General features: G+C 38.2%; 1 protein-coding gene across 2 annotated transcripts in view; it reads left to right on the forward strand.

The window, feature by feature from the left end:
* The window catches only part of DYM (dymeclin), a 622,931-nt gene that overhangs the window by 22,194 nt on the left and 578,827 nt on the right, over positions 1 to 21,910 (forward strand). For both annotated transcript variants that reach the window (XM_069104416.1, XM_069104414.1), the window contains exon 2: positions 9,375 to 9,566. In XM_069104416.1, coding sequence (XP_068960517.1) covers positions 9,427 to 9,566 — 140 coding nt within the window. In that variant the 5' untranslated portion in view covers positions 9,375 to 9,426. The remainder of the gene's footprint in view (positions 1 to 9,374; positions 9,567 to 21,910) is intronic.

The following is a 21,910-nucleotide window of genomic DNA, read 5'->3' on the forward strand; positions in this document are numbered from 1 at the left end:
GCAATCAGGGTTAAGTAACTTGCTCAAGGTTACACGGCCAGTTATTTCTGGGTGTGGTGCTAAGTATTAGAGCCCGGATTTGATCCCAAGGTCATCCCGACACTGGGGCCGGTGCTCTTACTCACTGAGCCACCTGGCCGCCCCTAAGCAATTGGGGTTAAGTAACTTGCTCAAGGTTACACGACCAGGTGTTTCTGGGTGGATGCTAAGTGTCTGAGCCTGGATTCGATCCCCAGGTCGTCCCGACACTGGAGCCGGTGCTCAAACTCGCTGTGCTACCTGGCTGCCCCAGATACCGTCCCTTTTCAAAAGTGGGTGCTTCCAACTTCCCTCCCGGCCCCCCCCCCAGCCTGCCTTCCCTTCCATCATCCCCTCTCTCATCCTCTTCCCCCCCCTACTCTCCTGGAGGGTAAGATACCCTATTTATTGTGTATTTCATTCCCTCCTCAAGCCAAATTCAATGGGAATAATGTTGACCCCATTCCCTTTGGCCTTCCTATTCTTCCCCTCCATTATAACCATTTTCCCTTGCCTCCCATCTCCTCTCATTATATTCCCCTCTCACCTCTTTATTTCACCTTTTAAGTATCATCCCTTCCTATTAAATTCATCTTGTCCTCTCTATGTATAGCTGTAAACATATATACACACATTCACATATGTATTCATATGCCCATATACCCTCATATATAGACATATATATGTGTGTATATATATATATATTTCTATTCCTTTCAACTACTGAGAAAAGTTTCATTAGTTACAATTATTGTTTTTCCATGTAGGAATGTTAATAGTTCAACTTTGATAAGTTCCTTATGATTTCTTTTCCCTGTTTACCTTCTCATGCTTCTCTTGCTTCTTGTATCCGAATGTCAAATTTTCTATTCAACTCTGGTTTTTTCATCAAGAATGCTTGAAAGTCCTCTATTCCACTGAATGACCGTATTTTCCCCTGAAACATGATGCTCAGTTTTGCTGGGTAGGTGATTCTTGGTTTTGCTCCCAGCTCCTTTGACCTCCGGAATATCGTATTCCAAGCCCTTTGATCCCTCAGTGTAGAAGATGCCAGATCCTGGGTTATCCTGATTGTGTTTCCGCAATATTCAAATTGCTTCTTCCTGGCTGCTTGTAATATTCTCTACTTGATCTGGGAACTCCAGAACCTGACTATAATATTCTTAGGAGTTTTGTTTTGGGGATCTTTTTAGTGGTTATTGGTGGATTCTTTCAACCTGTTTTGCCCTCTGGTTCTAAAACATCAGGGCAGTTTTCCTTGAGAACTTCCTGGAGGATGATTTCTAGGTTCTTTTTTTGATCATGGCTTTCATGTAGTCCAATAATTTTTAAATTATCTCTCCTGGATTTATTTTCCAGGTCAGTGGTTTTTCCCATGAGATATTTCACATTGCCTTCTATTCTCTCATTTGTTTGGATCTGTATAACAGCATCTTGATTTCTCATAAAGCCATTAGCTTCCATTTGCTCCATTCTAATTCTGAAGCAATGATTCTCCTCATTGAGCTTTTGAGATTCTTTTTGCATCTGGCAAATTCGGCTTTTTAAGTCATTCTTCTCCTCATTGCCTTTTTGAGCCTCTTTTGCCATTTGAGTTATTCTGTTTTTTAAGGTGAGATTTTCCTCAGTCGGGCTGTTGACTCTCATTTCGTAATTTTCTTTCATTGTTCTCATTTCTCTTCCCAATTTTTCCTCCACTTCTCTTATCTGCTTATTAAGGTTCTCTATGGCCTGTAACCATCTTGTATTTTCCTTTGAAGCTTTTGGTACAGGAGTTCTGACTTCAGTGTCTTCCTCCTGTTCCATGCCTTGCTCCTTTTTGTCCCCAAAATAGGAGTCTAATGTTGGAATCTTCTGTCTGCTTTGTTTCCTTTGCCTGGTCATGTCACCCCTCAGTCACTCGTCCCCTGGGCTTTTTGCCACAGTAGGACTCTGCAACCAGACAGGGGAGCTTTTGTCCCAAACGCTGGGGTTTTCTCAGCAGCCGGAGGTATTAGATGAGTGCCCTCTCTGAGGTCTCCACACGCTCTGGCAAGGTAGACACACACCCCAGGACCTCCACCCTAGACTGCAATCCAGATCCAGGCAGGTTAAAGCAAGAGCAATTACCCCTCAGACTGGTGCTTGGTCCCCCTACACTCTGCCGTCGAGGAGCTGAAGCTGCCATGTTTCTCTGGCTAGCATCTCAGCCATGCACTCCCACTTACAGGTCCCAAAGTCCAGACTGCACTGATCTCTCACTTTGTCCTTTGCATCTATGTGTTGATAAATCTGGAAAGGGCCACAGCTGCTGCTGATCTGGAGTCCCTCTGGCTGGTGCTCATCAGGCCCATCCTGGGGCTCATCAGGCCCCTCCTGGGGCTAAAGCCTTGGCTTAGGGCTGGGCTTGGCTCCCAGAGCACTGTGCTGGATTGATGAAGGTTGAAGCCGGAGCCGTGGCGAGGTCCTGCTTCTGCTCCGCCATCTTGACTCTGCCCCTTATTGATGCCTTTTGTTTCTTACATCATGACATTTATCCCACGTCTGCCTCCAAGTTAGCCATCTCTTGACACCAATTTTTTTTTTTTTTGGTGACTAATAGGGGTTAAGTGACTTGCTCAAGGTTACATGGCCAGTTATTTCTGGGTGTTGTGCTGAGTGTCTGAGCCCGGGATTCGATCTCCAGGTCATCCCGACACTGGTGCTGGTGCTCTTACTCGCTGAGCCACCTTGACACCCCTACACCAATTTTTTTAGAGAAGAAAAAAATTATCACAACTGATTGATACATTGAAAAAGTCTGAAAACATGTGTGATGGATAACACCTATGGACCTTGGTGAAGGAGTGGGTTGGGGGTGTCCTCTCATTTGAGTCCTGCTTGATTTTTATTTTTTTTTTTGTATTCACTTTCAATTTTTTGGTGCATTGGTTCTTTTGATTTACATTGTTATAGTTATTGTGTATATTGTTTTCTTTCCTCTATGTATTTTATTGTATATGAGTTTATATAGATCTTTTCATGCTTGTATTTCTGTATTTATCACATTCATCATTGCTTACAACACTAATATTCTATTGCATTAATGTCCCACAGTTTGTTTACCCATTCCCCAATTTATGGGCATCCACTTTATTTTCAGTTCTTTGCTATTACAGAAAGTGCTGCAATTAATATTTTGGTGTATATGGGGACTTTCTTCTTATTCATGACTTAATTCATGGCATTTATAAACCCAGTAATGGAGAATCTGGTTCAAAGACGTATAGACATTTTAGTCACTTTATTTCCATAATTTCAAATTGCCTTCCAAAATGATTATACCATTTCATATTTCCACTAACAATGGACCTATCATTCCATAATGTGTCCAACATAGACTGTTGCCATTTTTTTTGTAATTTTTGCAAATTTACAGGGTGTCAAGTCAATCCTTAGTGTTGTTAGATTTGCATTTCTCTTATTAGTGAATTAGAGCATTCTTTCATCCGATTGCATCTCTGAAACCTTTTAATTAGTTTCCATGTCTCAAGTCTATCCTCACTCTAATCCATTCTTTGTATATCTGCCAGTGATTTTATGTTACTTCTTCCTACTCAGTAAATTCTGATGGCTTCCTCTTGACACTATGATAAAATATTATTTCATCTTGGTCTTATTCTTTTAAGATTTCTACTTTTGTATTCTGTAAAGTCTCCCTAATTATTTGTACAGTAGTACATGTATGTAATTTATAAATAAATATATGCTTACTGAAGGTGCATGCTCAAAAAGGAATACATGATTTAGACATTAAGGGTGATATTGTAAGTATACTATGTGAACATAAAAGAAATTACCTGTCAAATTTATTGAAAGGGAAATGTTCATGACCAGATGGGATAGAGAAGTTTGTGGGAGGTAAAATGGATAATTTTTGTTACATGAAATTGTCCCACAATTTGTTTTGTACAAACAAAATGAATGTAGCCAAAATAAGAATAAAAGTAGGAAACTGAAAAAAAATTTTTGCAGCAGGTTTCTCTGATCAACATTTCATTTTTTCAGATATTTAGAGTGTTCTGAGACATTTATAAAAAATAAGAACCATTTCCCCATTAAAAAGGGCAAAGGGATATGAGCAGGCATATTCAGAGGAAGAAATAAAAATTATCAATATATTCTCAAAGCCATTAATAATTAGTGAAATTAAAATTAAGACAACTCTGAAGTACTACCTCATACTGTCAGATTGACCAGGAGGACAAAAAAGGAAAATAACATTCTGGAGGTAATGTGAGAAAATAAATACCCTAGTGCATTGTTGGTAGAGTTGTGAACTAGTCCAATCATTCTGGAGAACAATTTGGAACTATGCCTCCAAAGCTACGAAGCTTCATATCGTTTGACCCAGCAATACCACTAACTAGGTCTGTATCCCAAAGAGATCAGAGAAAAAGGAAGGGGACCCATATGTACCAAAACATTTATAGCAGCTATTTTTGTGGTGGCAAAGAATTGGAAACTGAAGAGATTCCTATCAGTTGGGGAATAGCTGAATGTTATGAGATATGAATGTGAGAGAACAGTATTGTGCTGTAAGAAATGATGAAGGGGATGGTTTCAGATAAACCTGGGAAGACTCATATGAACTGATAAAAAGTGAAATGAACAGAACCAGGAGAACAATTTACACATTTAACAGAAATATTCTAGTGTTAATCAACTGTGAAAGACTTAGTAACTATGATCAATACAGTGGCCCACCACAGTTCCAGAGGACTCATGATGAGAAATTATGTCCACTTCCCAATAGAGAACTGATGGACTCAGTGTACAGATTAAAGCATATTTTTTTCTCTTTTTTGGAATATGGCTAATGTAAAAATTTCTTTTGCCTGCTTTCATATGTATAATGAATATTGCATTTCTTAACTTTTGAATGGGTGAGGAAGGGGATGGAGGGAGAGAGAGAATTTGAAAATTAAAATAAAACTGAATAAAGAAAATTACCAAATGGGTGAAACAATTTCTGGCATCATAAAAAGATTGAAATATTTTTACTCATATTGTATTAGAAATTGAGAGACTCTTGAAAAATGTTTGAAGACAACAAAGTCAATGTGTCCTAAAATGAAACTGGAAAAAGAAATGGCAAAAAATGGAGATGAATTCATTGCAGGAACTGATATATTTTGATATATGATAATATTTACTTCAATCTGACAAGTTTGTCCATAAACTCTCTGAGAGATTAATTTATTCATGGTATATATTACCTAGATTTGGAGTCAGAAGACCTTGGTTTGGATTCTGTATCTTTTTTAGGAAATATTTGGTGAATGGAGATACCTGATTATTTATTTATTTATTTACTTTTAAAAGCAATCTGGGTTAAGTAACTTGCTCAAGGTTACATGGCCAGTTATTTTTTGTGTGGGTGCCGAGTATCTGAGGCCAGAACTGATCCCGGGTCTCCTGACGCTGGTGCCGGCACTCTTCTTACTCACTGCACCACCTGGCCGCCCTGTGGTTATTTATTTTAAGAATAAAACACATTAGTTTGAATTAGTCAAATGTATAATGTCATTTACAGTACAGACTGCAAGAAGTTTCATATGAGTGTGAGGGATTCGAGACCCATTAATTATTTTGGAGCAGGAAAGTGACATGACCAGAACTCTGTATGAAGAAGATCAGTCTGTCAGTATTCTCTATCATAGTTTGATAGAGCATAGAGACTGAAGGTAGGAAGGCCAGTTAGCAGTCTAATACAGTAGAGCTAGGCAAGTGGTAATGACTGCCTGAGCTAGGCTGGTGGCATTGAGACTACAAAGGAAAGGAATTAAAAATGAATCGTGTGGTATTTAGGTTGTGTGACACTGGTTCCTTGAAGTTCCAACTCATGTGATCATATATTTGTGGAAGGTGTGTTTCCACATTTTTACAGGACCTAGTGTTCTTTATCAACTGAGAACACAGCTTTATTTAAACCAAGTGACTCATAAGCATTTATTAAGCACCTCCCATGTACCAAGTACTCTCCTAGGTTCTGGGAGTCAGTTGCAAAGAATGAAGCAGTACCTTGTCTAAGGGACCTTACGCTCTATTTGAGGAAACAAAACGTGTTTATATGAGTGCGTAGACAATAAATACAAGGTAGTTTGTGAGGGAGGATACTAGCAGGTGGGAAGGTCCTGAAAATATCGCAGTAAACCTAGGCAGTGTTTGAACTGTGTCTTAAAGGAATGGAGTAAGTTTATGAAGAAGAGGCAATGAATGGGAGATGGCCCAGTGATAAGGCATGCAAATGAAAGGATTGATGCTGGGTGTGGGCAAAGGCCAGTGTGGTTGGACCTTGGGGAATAATGTACAATGAAGTGGATTGATGACGTTGATATTGGAATGATTTTATGTCATCTGTCTCATATATTGTTATTATTAATATGAAAAAATATGTAATTACATTCATATAAAACATGATTGATTTTTAACTGCTTAAAAAAGGTTTTGTTGACCAGAGTAATGCAGTGGTCACTAAGGTTGCTAGTTTGCCCTCTGCTGGTCAAGAAGAGTAAACACTGAGGAGCCCAACTAATTCTACTGCGTGAAAATAAATATCATTTAAATGTCACTTTTGGGAAGTGTCTTCTGTATGCTTCTTGATAAACTGTGAATTTTGTTTACAAAGAATAGAATCATGAATTTACACTTGTGGTATATACATTTAAAAAAGCCAAGTTGGAAAACATAATGAACATATTTTAATGTGATAGTGTCTGAAAATACAAATTAATAAACTGACCTCTGTGTAGACATGAAAGCGTGTAAGCATGAAAAAAACAACCTGAAGGATTCTGTGTGCTCAAAAAAATATGAAGCCACTTTTTCATAATTCCAGTATATAGAAACATATTGTTGCTAGTGACACTTGCATAACTGTGTAACTTTTGTTGGGCTTGTTTATCTCAACCATAAAGCAAGAGGGTTGGAATAGATGAATTCTAAAGTCCTTTCTAGATCTAAACCTATGATCTTATGATAATATGATTAATTCTAATCCTTAACTGATTTTTCAGTCGGTGTGGCCCCCCCCTCCCAATCCAGTTTACAATATCTATAACTTAATATATAGTTTTGAAGAGTTGCTATGGCCATAACATTTATCATCATGTGGTTAACTTAGTCCTGAATTTAATTAGGTTTGCTCCTTAGACAATGGACATCTATTCCATCACGTGGCATATACTGAAAACCTTTTCAGCATTGTGTGAGAGCTGCCCCCAGTGTTCATATTTTTCTGATATAGCCTTTGAGAACCCCAGAGTCACCTCCACATTATGAGGAATATATTCATCTACAGTGTTACCTAGGTAGAGTAAGTTGGTTCATTAACTTAAGTAGATGAAAATTCTCTAGCAAGTTTGTTTGAAGGAGGATGACTCCCATCCCTTTGGAAAGATTAACATTGATTCTCTCTTATCTTGTCTCATGTGCCAACTTAACGTGGTCTGACAATTGGGTATCCAATAGCAACCTGCTACTTTTGTCTTGAAAGTCAGAATCAAAGTAATAATGGTGATTGCTAAGTTCTATCCTCTTATGTGATAAATAGAGTGCTCTGGATGTCGTTGATTTGAGCTAAGAAGGGATCTTAATCTGCAGCCTGTGAACTTAAAACAATTTTATAAGTATTTCAGTGTTAATTGATTTCCTTTGTAATCTTATGTATTTGTTTTATGCATTTAAAAACTTATTCTGAGGAGTCCATAAATTTCACAAGACAGCCGAATTTGGGTCTTTGACACACAAAAAAGAATTGGATCCTTAAACCTTGGATCATCTTGGGAAGCTCTGTGGCTATGAAGCTAGAACAAGGGGTATCTAATTGTTAAAATATCTCTTCTCCTTGCTAACAGAAGTGAGTTGGTGCACAGCAGTTTGGATTAGTAGAGCTTCCTCTGTTTCTGTCTTGTGTAGAGCCTCATCAGTGGGATAATTAAATTAGCTTTTTGCCTTTGGTTATATTTGTAAATAGATGGGATAATGGTATGGTTTCAGTTTTACCTTTGTTATACAATTAGAGGGCTAGCTACTGCATCATCCAAATATTTCAATGATATGTAAAAAAATTCAACATTACTGCTATTTTTTATTGTACTGTATCTAAAGTATATGTAATGTACATTATTATTTATAATTAATATTAATAAGTGGGTGAGTTCTAGTGATTTATGCAGCATTTTAAGAGGTCAGAGAAGGGGACTTTTGGTATCAATATGCAATTAAATGCAAATTAAAATTTAGATATGACTAATAAAAAAGCCAAGGCCTCAACATTGATATGTCTCCTCTACAGTTCCTTCCCTTGATGTAGGATGTAGTAATTTCTGATTGAACAGCATAGTTAAAGCATTTTATTGATCCTTTGATGCAGTCTTAGTTCTAGTCTCCTAACACTTTAGAATAGAGTGAAATCCCTGATCCGGTACCAATGGCCAGTTGTACAAACCCTGTTATTTGTTTTTCCAGTAACTATGTGGCCCACCACTGTCTTTTGGTCTCCTTGAAAAGGAAAAATTCCATCCAATTCAATTAGCATTTTTAACATGCCTCTAGGTGAGGCAAGCTCCACCTTGTTGAGAAAGGGAAGGAAAAAAGGAGGTACATATGAGAGGGAAGGAGAGAGGGAAAAGGAAGAATGAAAAGAATGAAAATGAGTGAGAGGGAAGTGCCATCCACTTTCTTTATTGAAAGATGGGAGCTGAGGCTATAGGGAGTCATCTTACTCTTTGCTAGGCCAGACCCTCATTCATCTAACTAGTGCAGATTACAGCAGATATTGTATGCTTTCTTCTTTTACTCTCTTTGCACTTAGGTTTTCCTGATTCTATTTTCTGTGTTATGAATTTATTTATTTGTTTCAAAACATGATTGATTTTATTACAAAGAATCTTTTTTCATAGAGGAGTCATTAATTGGCATACATGAATTTGTTTTCAAGAGGCTACTGTATAGAAACTATTCTTTGAACAATGAAATGAATCAGCATTTCTCTGATCTCTATTCCTGATTCCTTGTTGCTGAAAGGTTTTAATTTTAATACCTGATCTCTTATTTTTATCCATATTATCAAAGAGATATAATTTAAATTTACTTTGGAAAATTTTTTTTAATTTAAAAAATTGGGGTTGAGTAACTTGCCCAAGGTTACATGGCCAGTTATTTTGTGTGGGTGTTAAGTATCTGAGGCCGGAACCGATTCCAGGTTCTCCCGACTCTGGGGCTGGCGCTCTTACTGCGCCACCTAGTACTTTGGAAATTTTGATGTATTTTTTGAGTAAGTTAATTATGATAGTTTTTTTAATTGGTTTAAAATCTCTTTCCTAAATTTGTAGGTTTTCTTGAGGAAATGAAGGTTTAAGAGATATTTATCTACCAGATCAAAAGATGGGTGCAAACAGCAGCAGCATTAATGACCTTTCGGAAAATGAGTATCTGAAAAGGTTATCTGGAACAGAATCGATCTCTGAGAATGACCCATTCTGGAATCAGCTTCTTTCTTTTTCCTTTACTACACCAACTAACAGGTAAGATATTTCTTAAAGTTCTGAAGACTTAGATCAATGGACCACATTTTCTTTGGTCATCTTTGGAATAGTGTCGGCAGATTTTGAGCATTATAATTTAAAATCATTTCATTTGGGCTTGTGAAGGTTTCTGTGAACATTAAAGTACGTTATGCATATATAATTATTTTAATTTAAAATTGAATTTTTGCTATTTGTTTTGCATGTAGAAGTAAACAAAATAGGTAAAATGCTTCTTGGATTTCTCATTTTTTATTGTCATTTGTACTTTGTGAGAAGTGACTTCATTATGGTGAGGAAAAAGGGAAGTTACTTTAGCATTACTTTGAATTGATAGGGTTGAAAGAAAAGAAGTGATGGATCTGTTCTCTGCGTGTTTGCTATGATTTAGTAGTAGATACTGCCAGAGTTAGTTAGGGCTGTTGACTGCTGAGGTTTGAATGATGGCTGCTGTGAGTCGTTAAATCAGAAAGACACTTGTTAGTTTCTCCTCCCCATTTCACTTCACAGTTAGAGAAGCAATGGCTTCTCCAGTTCATTGTACATATTAGGAAAAGAAGGGAAAAAGTAATGTATAAGTGTTAATTATCCAAAAGAATTTTATTGAAGCATATTCTCTATGATCAACTAAGACTTTAGGAGGACAGATGAGAGGAAGTTGGGAGTGACCATAGTCATGCAAATTCGTGTTCTACTTGAGTGCCACAGCTCTGGAGAGGACTTCCCAGCTTCCTTTTTTATACAGAAAAAATCCCGTCTCTGGTATGTTAGGCTAGATGCTTCCTTCTTTTCCAAGGTTCCAGCATGATGATTGGAAGGGAGTAAAGTGTTACCTTCTGGTTACCTTCCATTCCACATTTACACTTTGGGATTTTTTTTTTTTTTTTGCCTTTTGGAGGGCAGTTGGGGTTAAGTAACTTGCCCAATGTTACATGGCTAGTTTTTTTGTGTGAGTGTTAAGTGTCTGAGGCAGGAACCAAACTTGGGTCCTCCTGACTCTGGGGCCTGCGCTTTACTCACTGTGCAACCTAGCTGCCCCACACTTTGGGATTTTTGAATACTGAACTTGTTGAGGGGATAAGAATCATAGGTTTAGAATACTCCTTTCTTCCCCTTCTTCCACTCAAGGCAGGCTAATCAGGGGGATGTGATGTATCTTATCATTGATCCCATGTACTGTGGGGCTATTTGGGAGCAGTTGGACATTTATTTGTGAAGCTGTAATTGGGGGAGAGAAGGGAGACCTTCTTGTCTCGTTTTATATATCAAAGCAAAAGAAAGCAGGAAACACAACCACACAGATATGTAGATAAATAACCAGTCAATATGGGCATGAACCTTCCTTTATTAGAGAGAGAACTTCTAAATTGCTTTGCCATTGCCAGGAGGATATTAGTTTGTTTTCTCAGATTAGGATCAAAAATATGGTGCAGTTTCTTATAGAATTTTTCCTTGAAATTCTACATATGGATGCTAATTCATATTTATAGGGGAGCAGAGAATAAAATTCCAATATAGAAATGCAGCATACAGAATGTGACCTCTTTTTTAGTAGTGCATTTTTTGTATGTAAATATTATAAATTAGGGGTAGCTAGGTGGCACAGTGAATAGAGCACTGACCCTGGAGTCAGGAGGACCTGAGTTCAAATCCGGTCTCAGACACTTAACACAAAACTAGACATGTGACTTTGGGCAAGTCACTTAGCCCCAATTGCCCTACCTTCCCCCCTCCAAAAAGCAAAAAATATGTTATAAAATAAATTAATTTAAATTCCTCAAAGAAAAGGATGGCACTTTCAGTTACAGAGTTCTAAAAAGCAAGTATGTCCATATACATATCATAAGAAGTATCGTAAGGACTATAAAGCAAGCTCTGTGGAATAAATCCTGTCAGTCACAGTTTAATGGGCTCTATAACACTGTGCTAAAAGAATGATTGTTTTTATTTGCTTGTGTGAAAAATCAGTGTTCAAACTTGGGTAGGGAAAAAAAGAACTTCTATATAAAACTTACCTATCTAAATGAGATTTATTGAAAAATATTCTTTATAGGCTACTGAGGTCTCAGGAGGGTTGAATTTGGGGCATATTGCAAGTCTTCAAGCCTGTCACTTGAGGTGGACCTCTAGTAGATAGCTCATGGCCACTTGTGATGTCAGAAGAGCTTTTGGGGAAGCTGCAACAAAGATGGCTTATCCATTTTTCTCTTTTATACAGAAAAGGGCTTATCTTTGATCTGTATCAGTGATGATTTGCCAGATTTCTTTGACTTCTAGGGTTCTAGGATATATGAACATTATAATTGGTTGAAGAAAGAAATAAATAGGTAGAATTTAGCTTTCATAATGGTTAACTTTATAAATAAATAACAGGGTATCCTGAAAGTCTGTGGAGTTTTTTTTTTTGTTTTTGCTTTTTGGAGGGTGATTGGGGTTAAGTAATTTGCCCAAGGTCACACTGCTAGTTTTTGTGTGTGGGTGTTAAGTGTCTGAGGCCGGATCCGAACTCAGGCTCTCCTGACTCCGGGGCTGCACTCTACTCACTGTGCAACCTAGCTGCCCTAGAATTTTTTTTTAATTTAAATTTTTTTTTTTTTTAGTCTGTAGAGTTTTAAACTACTAAAGCTTAGCGCTTAAAAAAAAGTTTTGCTCATAAGTTACTAATGCTTAAAACTATACGATGACTTTGGGAACACTATGTATGTTAGACTGGTTCTAATGGCCTTGGTGAAATATTTATCTGGAAACTTTCTGGAGATCAGACTTACTGTCAGCTAAGCAGTTGAATATCACAGAATATCTAGAAACCATAGCCCCTAAATTTTTTTGGATTGCATCTACCAGAAATGGATAGATGGTCAGAGTTGGGTAGCTAAGGGGTTCTGGAGAGGCCCCTCCCATGTAATAAAGAAAAACTTTTAAGCAAAACTATGGATACAATGACTGTGTCCAACAGTGTATACAACCTTCCATTCTTTTAGTCCTCTCTCTGCTCAGAAGAAAGAAGGTTATTTTTTATTTTTTGTTTCCTTTCTCTTACCCCAAGATTGGCCATTTCATTTAGTCTGATTGAACTCAGATTTTTCAAAGGCATGTATAGAAGTTTTGTAGATTCCTGAAGATAATACTGTTTCAACTACGTAAGCATTATTCATTTTAATGGAGATATTTCTGCAATGCATTATATATCTCCTTTATTATATATTTTGTTAAGCAGAAGATAGTAAACCGGGGGTGGGGTGGGGGGAGAACCTGCTGCCTGGAGACCACATGTGGCCTTCTAGGTCCTCAGGTGTGGCCCTTTGACTGAATCCAAACTTCATCGGACAAATAAGTTTGGATTCAAAGGGTCATATTTGAGGACCTAGAGGGCCACATGTGGTCTTCAGACAGCAGGTTCAGCACCCCTGTACCAAACCATTTAAATATTTCTTACTTAATAAGGATTAAGAAGCAGGAGGATATAGAGTGAATAGAGAGCTGGCCTAGAAACCAGGAAAAGCTTCTCACATGTACTAGCTAGATGACCCTGGGCAGTTTATTCAGTTTGCTCAATAACTTTTTAAAAAATTTTCTTTATCTTTTTTTTTTCAAATGCTTTATTAACTTCTGATTTACATCATTCATTTCCGCCAGATTTCGAGTTAAAAATTTTCTCCCTGTTTTTCCCCTACCCACCACCCCAAAATAACAGTCCCATAGGATATCCCCTCCTCCAATCTGCCCTCTCCCATATTTTCTCCCATACCCCTTTCGACTTTTCCAGTGGATCTCTATGCTCCAGTGCCTGTATATCTTATTTCCCAATTACATGTAAAATGGTATTAATAATAGTATATATATATATATATATTTGAGTATGTGATTTTAAAACTTTGAATTCCAGATTCATTCCCTTCCTCCCTTGTCCACCCACCCTTACTGGGAAGATAAGCAGTTCAGTATAGGCTGTATAACATAGTAGATATATTGTCAAAGACTGACTATATTTCCCTCTCTCCTATCCCACCTCCCACTTGTTCTATTCTCTACTTTGATCCTGTCCCTTTTCAAAAGTGGGTGCTTCCAACTTCCTTCCCCCCCAGCCTGCCCTCCCTTCTGTCATCCCCACTTTCATCGCCTCCCCCCCCTACTCTCTTGGAGGGTGAGATACCCTATTTAGTGTGTATTTCATTCCCTCCTCAAGCCAAATTCAGTGGTAATAATAAGGTTGACCCATTCCCTTTGGCCTTCCTATCCTTCCCCTCCATTATAACCATTTTCCCTTGCCTCTTCTATATGAGATAGTTTACCCCATTCTGTCTCTCCCCATCTCCTCTCATTATATTCCTCTCTCACCTCTTAATTTCACCTTTTTATTATCATCCCTTCCTGTTAAATTGGTCCTGTGCCCTCTATCTATGTATACCTGTAAACATATATACACACATTCACATATTTATTCATATGCCCATATACCCTCATATATAGACATATATATATATATATTTTATTCCCTTCAACTACTGAAAAAAGTTTCATCAGTTACAATTATTGTTTTTCCATGTAGGAATGTTAATGGTTCAACTTTGATAAGTGGCTTATGATTTCTTTTCCCTGTTTACCTTCTCATGCTTCTCTTGCTTCTTGTATTTGAATGTCAAATTTTCTATTCAACTCTGGTTTTTTCATCAAGAATGCTTGAAAGTCCTCTATTCCACTGAATTACCATATTTTCCCCTGAAACATGATACTCAGTTTTGCTGGGTAGGTGATTCTTGGTTTTGATCCCAGCTCCTTTGACCTCCAGAATATCATATTCCAAGCCCTTTGATCCCTCAGCGTAGAAGCTGCCAGATCCTGGGTTATCCTGATTGTGTTTCCACAATATTCAAATTGTTTCTTCCTGTCTGCTTGTAATATTCACTCCTTGATCTGTGAATTCTGGAACCTGGGTATAATATTCCTAGGAGTTTTCTTTTGGGGATCTTTTTCAGCAGGTGATCGGTGGATTCTTTCAACCTCTATTTTGCCCTCTGGTTTTAAAACATCAGGGTAGTTTTCTTTGAGAACTTCCTGGAGGATGATTTCTAGGTTCTTACTTTGACCATGACTTTCAGGCAGTCCAATAATTTTTAAATTATCTCTCCTGGATCTATTTTCCAGGTCAGTGGTTTTTCCCATGAGATATTTCACATTGCTTTCTATTCTTTCATTTGTTTGGATCTGTTTAAGAGCATCTTGATTTCTCATAAAGTCATTAGCTTCCATTTGCTCCAATCTAATTCTGAAGCAATGATTCTCCTCATAGAGCTTTTGAGATTCTTTTTCCATCTGGCAAATTTGGCTTTTTAAGGCATTCTTCTCCTCATTGCCTTTTTGAGCCTCTTTTGCCATTTGAGTTAGTCTGTTTTTTAAGGTATTATTTTCCTCACTCAGGCTGTTGACTCTCATTTCGTAATTTTCTTTCATTGTTCTCATTTCTCTTCCCAATTTTTCCTCCACGTCTCTTATCTGCTTCTTAAGCTCCTCTATGGCTTGTAACCAGTTTGTATTTTCCTTTGAAACTTTAGGTGCAGGAGTTCTGACTTCACTGTCTTCCTCCTGTTCCATGCTTTGCTCCTTTTTGTCCCCAAAATAGGAGTCTAATGTTGGAATCTTCTGTCTGTTTTGTTTCCTTTGCCTGGTCATGTCACTTGACCCCTGGGCTTTTTGCCACAGTCGGACTCTGCCACCAGACAGGGGAGCTTTCATCCCAAACGCTGGGGTTTTCTCAGCTGCCAGAGGTATTAGATGGGTGCCCTCTCTGAGGTCTCCACATGCTCTGGCAAGGTGGACACACCCCAGGACCTCCACCCTAGACTGCAATCCAGATCCAAGCAGGTTAAAGCAACAGCGATTACCCCTCAGACTGGTGCTTGGTCCCCCTATACTCTGCAAGCCAGTAGCTGAAGCTACCACGTGTCTCTAACTGGTGTCTCAGTGGCTACTCACCCTGGGGGCAAAACTCACACACTTAAACTTACTGGGTCCCAAAGTCCAAACTGCACTGACCTCTCACTTTACCCTTTGCATCTATGTGTTGATAAATCTGGAAATGGCCACAGCTTCTGCTGATCTGGAGTTCCTCTGGCTGGTGCTCATCAGGCCCGCCCTGGGGCTAAAGCCTTGGTGTGGGACTGTGCTGGTTGATTCCTGCTGGCCTGCTCGGCTGTCCTCAGTGGGAGGTTAGGTTGTCTGTGTCACTTTGTGCTTTCTGCAGCTCCAAAGTTTGTTTTGAGTCCCTTTTTTACATGGATTGGGGAAGGTGGAAGCTGGAGCTGTGGGGAGGTCCTGCTTCTACTCTGCCATCTTGACTCCAACCCCCCCCCCCCCCCGTAAAGTCTCAATAACTTTCTAAAGCTATAAATTGCTGAGAAGGTGCTGAGTGACCCACATTGGTAGTTCCTGTATCAGTGAAATCACAGGTCCATTCCCAAATCCCCATTCCAGTTTACAAAACAAAGGCCATACTATGACAGAGACTGAGAGAAGGTAGAATTATTTTATCTTTATTTTCTCTACCAGGGAGAATGATTTTCACACTGAAAAGTAAAGGACAAAAATGGTTGGCAAGGAATTGGAGCTCTAGGGCCCCTCAAGAAGTTCAAGTTGTCTGACCTGGACATACCACACTAGAAGATTGTGAGGGAAATTTTGGATGTGATTGCTACTTAGCTGTGGGACATAGGTAAACTTTTCAAACTGTATGATGTTGAGCTTGACTTTGATTCACAGTAAAGACTTAGACCACATTATTCAAAGAAAGATTTCTCAGCATTTGAAAAGGGAAGTAGGAATCACTGCAAGCCCACTTTGATTTATGAAAAACAAGCCAGGCTCATTTTCTTTTTTTGACAGGATTATTAGATTGGAGATTGAGGAATTCTATGGGCCTAATATGCCTGGATTTTAGTTAAATATTTGAAAAAGTGGCTCCATCCTTATGGATGAGGTAAAGAAATATAGAGTAGATGGAAGTAATAATATTCCAAAGAGATCATAAAAAAAGGGAGTAGGACCTACATGTTCAAAAATATTTATAGAAGCCCTATTCGTGGTGTGAAAACATTGGAAACTGAGGGGATGCCCATTAATTGGGGAATTACTTGGAAAAAGCTGTGGTATATGAATGTAATGGAATACTATTTTGCAATAAGAAATGATGAACAGAGAGGTTTCAGAAAAACCTGGAAAGACTTGTAGAAACTAATGCAAAGTGAAATGAGCAGAACCAAGAAAACATTGTACACAGTATCAGCAACATCATGTGATGATTAACTATGAATGACTCAGCTTTTCTCAGCAACACAATAATCCAAGAAAAGTACAAAGGACTCACCAAGGAAAATGCTATCCATATCCAGGTAAAGAACTAATGTACCCTGAATGCAGATCAAAGCAATTTTTTTTCACTTTATTCATTCTCATGGTTTTTTTTTTTGCCTTTTGATCTGTTTCTTTTTCCACAACTGTGATGAATATGGAAATATGTTTTTCATGATAGCACGTATGTAAAACTATATCAAACTATATACCATTTTTAGAAGAGGGAGGGAGAAAAATTTGGAACTCAAAATCTTATAAAAATTAATGTTGAAATTTTCTTGACACGTATTTGGGGGAAATAATAAAATACTATTTAAAGTAACAAAAGACTAATACTGAAAAAATGCTTCACAAATATTATCTCCTTTGGTAATAGTCACTTAGATAGTACGTGGCAAAAGCAGTTGTGTTGTATGAGTACTGAGCTCGTTGAATGACTGGACCAAATGACTTGCCTAATAATGAACCATTGTTCATCTAAAGGGAGATTGCTAGTAGAGAAATTCAAAGATGATGTCATTAACTGTATCCTGTTCATCATTTTTATCAGCAGCTTAGAGCAGGGCATAATATATATTGCATTTTCAGTTGGAAGATAACAGAAATCTAGGAGGGATAGTTAATATATTGGCTGAACAGAATTCAAAGAGATCTCAGATTACAGAATAATGGAGGCAAATATGAGGTGGAATTAAATAGGGTTAAGAGTAAAATTCTATATGTAGGTTTTAAGTCTGCACAAGAGAAGTGTGGGAGAATATATGATTAGATATTAGTGCATGTGTAAGGAATCTGGAGGTTTTATTAAATTGTAAACCCAATATTAATGAATGTTAGCTACATGGTTGCTGCGATAGTTAAAGTGATCTTAGGTTAAATGACTACAAATATAGTTCCCAAAATGAGGAGGATGATAACCCTATCCATGTATTATGTTGGACTATCTGAAATTTTGTCCTATCAATTCTAGGAACCTGAATTAAACATCTCAGAATGGAAATTGGCAAGCCAGAATTTATTCCCCCAAAGGTGACCATTATGGTGAATTAACTTGAAACCAAACCATATAAAGATTACTTGAAAGAATTGGACTTGTTTAATTGATAAAAGAGAAAATTTGGAGGCAATATGATTGCTTGACTCCAGATTTTGAAGTCCAGTTGCGTAGGACTTTTATTAGATTTATTTTACTTGGACCCAGGAATCAGAATTAGTACGAATAGCTGGAAGTTAAAGAGAGGCAGATTTTAGCTCAGGAAAAGGAAAAACTTAATATTTATTGCTAACTAAAAGTGGAAGGGGTTGCCTTAGTAATCAATCAGTAAATCAACAAGTATTTATTAAGTGCCTACTATTTATCAGTCTCTGAGCTAGGCACTGATTCAAAGGCCAAAAAATGAAAGCACCCTTGCTCTTAAGGAGATTAGAGGAGACAGTATTTACATATGTGAGTATGTACAGAATAAATCTGTGTATAGAGTAGAGATACAAAAAACAATAGAAGGTAAATACAAAATAGTCAGGGAGTGAGGGCATTAGCAGTTGGGGAATCTCAAAAGGCTGAGAAGGTGGTGCTTGACCTTATGCTTGAAGAAATGTGGGTTTCTATGAGGCTGATGTGAGGAAAGAATGTATTTTAGGCATGGGGAAGGTACAGAGAAGAAAGGGAGTGCTTTGTTATGAACAGAGAGGAGGCCAATTTGACTGGACTGTGATCCAGTGTAAAAATGTGAAAAGTTATGTATAATGATTTTGTAAAGATTGGGTGGAACTGGGTTCTGAAGGGCCTTAATAACCCAGTAAAGAAATTTATATTTTATCCTAAAGGCAAGAGGGAACCCCTGGAGTTTATTAAGTAGATATTCTTTTATCATATCTTCATATATTTTGTGAAGAACATATTCTCCTTGGTAGAGAAACATAAATTTTTTTTTTTTTAAAGCAATTGGGGTTAAGTAACTTGCTCAAGGTTACAAGGCCAGTTATTTCTGGGTGTGGTGGATAGGTATCTGAGCCCGGATTCGATCCCAGGTCATCCCAACTCTGGGGCCAGTGCTCTTACTGTGCTACTTGGCCATCCCTAAAATTTTTCTTTCTAACATAATTACACTTGTGCTTAAGGAAAATCACTTGGGTAGCTAGCTATGTCGAGGATGGATTGGAGTGGAGGGAGGCAAGTCAGGGAGACCAGTTTTTAGGCGATTACATTAATCTGGTTGAGAGGAGATCAGGGTTTGAACTAATGTGGTGGCTGCATGAGTAGCAAGAAGGAGACTTCTATGAAAGATAATGTTGTAGGAACGATTGAGGAGAATGCTGACTTTGTGGACCCAAGAGGCTGAAAGAAGGGTGATACCCTTTATAAAAATAGGGAAGTTTAGTGGAGTAGGTTTCTGGGGAAAGATAAAAAGTTCTCTTTAGGACATAATGAGTTTTAATTCTCTTTGGGTATGTAGTGAAGTCCCAGCTACTGGAAATCTTTAGATGCTGTATTATCCTTTTTTTTGGTGACATTTTAGAAATTATTAATATTTCAGGTATAGGTTGGCCTTTGAATATCACTTGGACTAGATGACCTTGGAGACTCTTCTAGCTCTCAGAATATGCTTTTGAATTCTAGGTATTGGAAAACTTTTCTTTATCCCCAGGATATTGCATGATCACATAGATCTGGAAGGGATTGGAGAAGCATCATCTAGCCAAACCCCCTTAGTTTATGATGAGGAAACTGAGACTCAGGTTGGTAAACGGTTTGCTCAGTGTTCCACAGATAGTAAAGGCAGTAGTCAAATCCAGTTTCTTAGATTCAAAATCTAGCAGTTTTCCATGAGAATAAATATTTAACACTAACGTTTGTTTTTATAACTGTTCTTGATTTTGTTCAGGATTTCTTCATTTTGTGAGTAGACTACAACAAACTGAAAAGCTACAGTGCTTATAGATTCAGTCCCTTTTTTATACTTCTGCTTGTAGTAAATCCTTTTTAGAAGTCATATCGTTGCCTTATTGCAGCTGCCTACAATTTTAATTATCCTTCCATATTGACAGTTTATTCTATCTGTGATAAAATTATTTTAGAGTTCTTAGACATGTAGATATCATGGATAAGGTAATAAATATATAATCTAGATTGACTTTTATGTTGTTGGGACAGTTGCTTTTGATGGGAAATTCTTTTTTTTTCTTTTTGGAGGGCAGTTGGGGTTAAGTGACTTGCCCAAGGTCACATGACTAGTAAGTATTAAGTGTAAGGCCAGATTTGAACTCAGTTCCTCCTGACTTCAGGGCCGGTGCTCTGTTCACTGCACCATCTAGCTGCGCCTGAATGGAAATTTTTTAGCCACATTTTGAATGTCTTGTTCTAATACCATGTTGACCAGAAAGTAGATTTGTTTCCTATTATTGCATTTGCTCTTCATCAATTTCCATCATTGTTATATAATTCCATGTCTGGATTAAGTTTCGTTATCAAGCATATATTAAGGGATTACTGTGTACCAACCTCTGTGCAAAGTTCTGGGGATACAAAAAGAGACAGAACTCTCACGGAGCTCACATTCTAATGGTGGAAATAACATATAAATAACTAGCTGTATAGACTATATTTATAGTGTAAATGAAGATAATCTGAAAGACATTAAGTGGGGGTACCTGCAGAGGGCTCTAGTAGATTTAGTAGGCTAAGTCTTAGGAAAACTAAGAGGTAGAGGTGTTGGGGAAGAGCATTACAGGGTAGGGAACAATCAATGTGATGGCTTAGAGGTGGAGAGAAGAGTGTCATGTTTGATTATTTGCAAGTAGGCCAGTGTAGCCAGAGTGTATGGGAGAGAGTAAAGTGTAAGAAGATTAGATGAAGAGCTTTAAATGCTGAACAGAGGAATTTATATTTGATTCTGAAGGTAATAGGGAATTTCTGGAGCTCCTTGAGCAGGGAGTTACATGGTTAGACCTGAACTTGAGAAAAATCACCTTGCTAGTTGAGTGGAGCATGGAACAGAGGCATAGGAAGAATTAATCTAGACATCAATTACCAGGGAAGAGCCACGATGATTAATTAGGAGCAGCCACCCTGCTAAACTCTCCCAACATTCCCCTCTAAACAACTTTAAAATAATTCCTCAAATGAAATTTTGGAGTGGCAAAGTCAACAAAAGGTCAGGATGAGACATTTTTCCGGCATAAGAAAACTTAAGATGTTGACAGGAGAAATCTTTGACACTGGGAGTAGAAGCCTGTTTGGAGTCTACACATGTGAAGCCAACACCAGCAGCCACAGCAGTAGCAGCAGGTTTGGGAGCTCTCAGCCTAGAGATGGAAAAGAGGGTCAGAAAATTCCTCAGAAAGAGATGACAGGGGACCCTTTTTTGGCACTGGGTACAACTGGTGCTGATTGACAACTCTCTTGCGTACATTCAGTTCTGGGTCACAGTTCCAGGATGGAGAGTAATGTTGGTGATCAGTCACAAGGGGGCAGGAGCCCTGGTTACGCTTTCAGGCCAGGAGGAGCGTTAGCACGTGCGGCTGTGGGACATCAGTGTGGACGGCGCCCACATCTGTCTCCAGATCGTACCATCTTGGAAGCACCAAGAACTTGCAGACCCTCAGAACTAGCTCTGAAAATATCAGCAAGAAAGCAACCCCTGAAACTTGGAACAGCGCCTCCCCACCCCAAGGTGGGCAGAGCCCGACTTTGACATACAGTTCACAGCCAAGAAATGTGCTGGAAAAATGAGGAATCAGCAACAGAAAGATGTTGGCCATAAAAAGTTACTAGGTGGTAGAGAAGAGCAAGGCATAAATTCAGAAGATAGTAGTATAAAAACAGCTTCAAAGAAAAATGGTAATTGGACCCCAACCAAATGAGAATTCCTAGAAGAGTTAAAGACATAAGAGTGGTTAGAGGAAAAATTGGGAAAAGAAATGAGTGATGCAAGAAAATTATGAAAAGTTGCTTAACAGCTTGGTAAAAAAGGCACCAAAAATACTAAGAGAATTGG

This window comes from Petaurus breviceps, unplaced genomic scaffold (assembly GCF_028583685.1).
Source record: "Petaurus breviceps papuanus isolate PSGF00001 unplaced genomic scaffold, PetGlider_PUasm1.0 131, whole genome shotgun sequence".
NCBI lineage: Eukaryota > Metazoa > Chordata > Mammalia > Diprotodontia > Petauridae > Petaurus > Petaurus breviceps.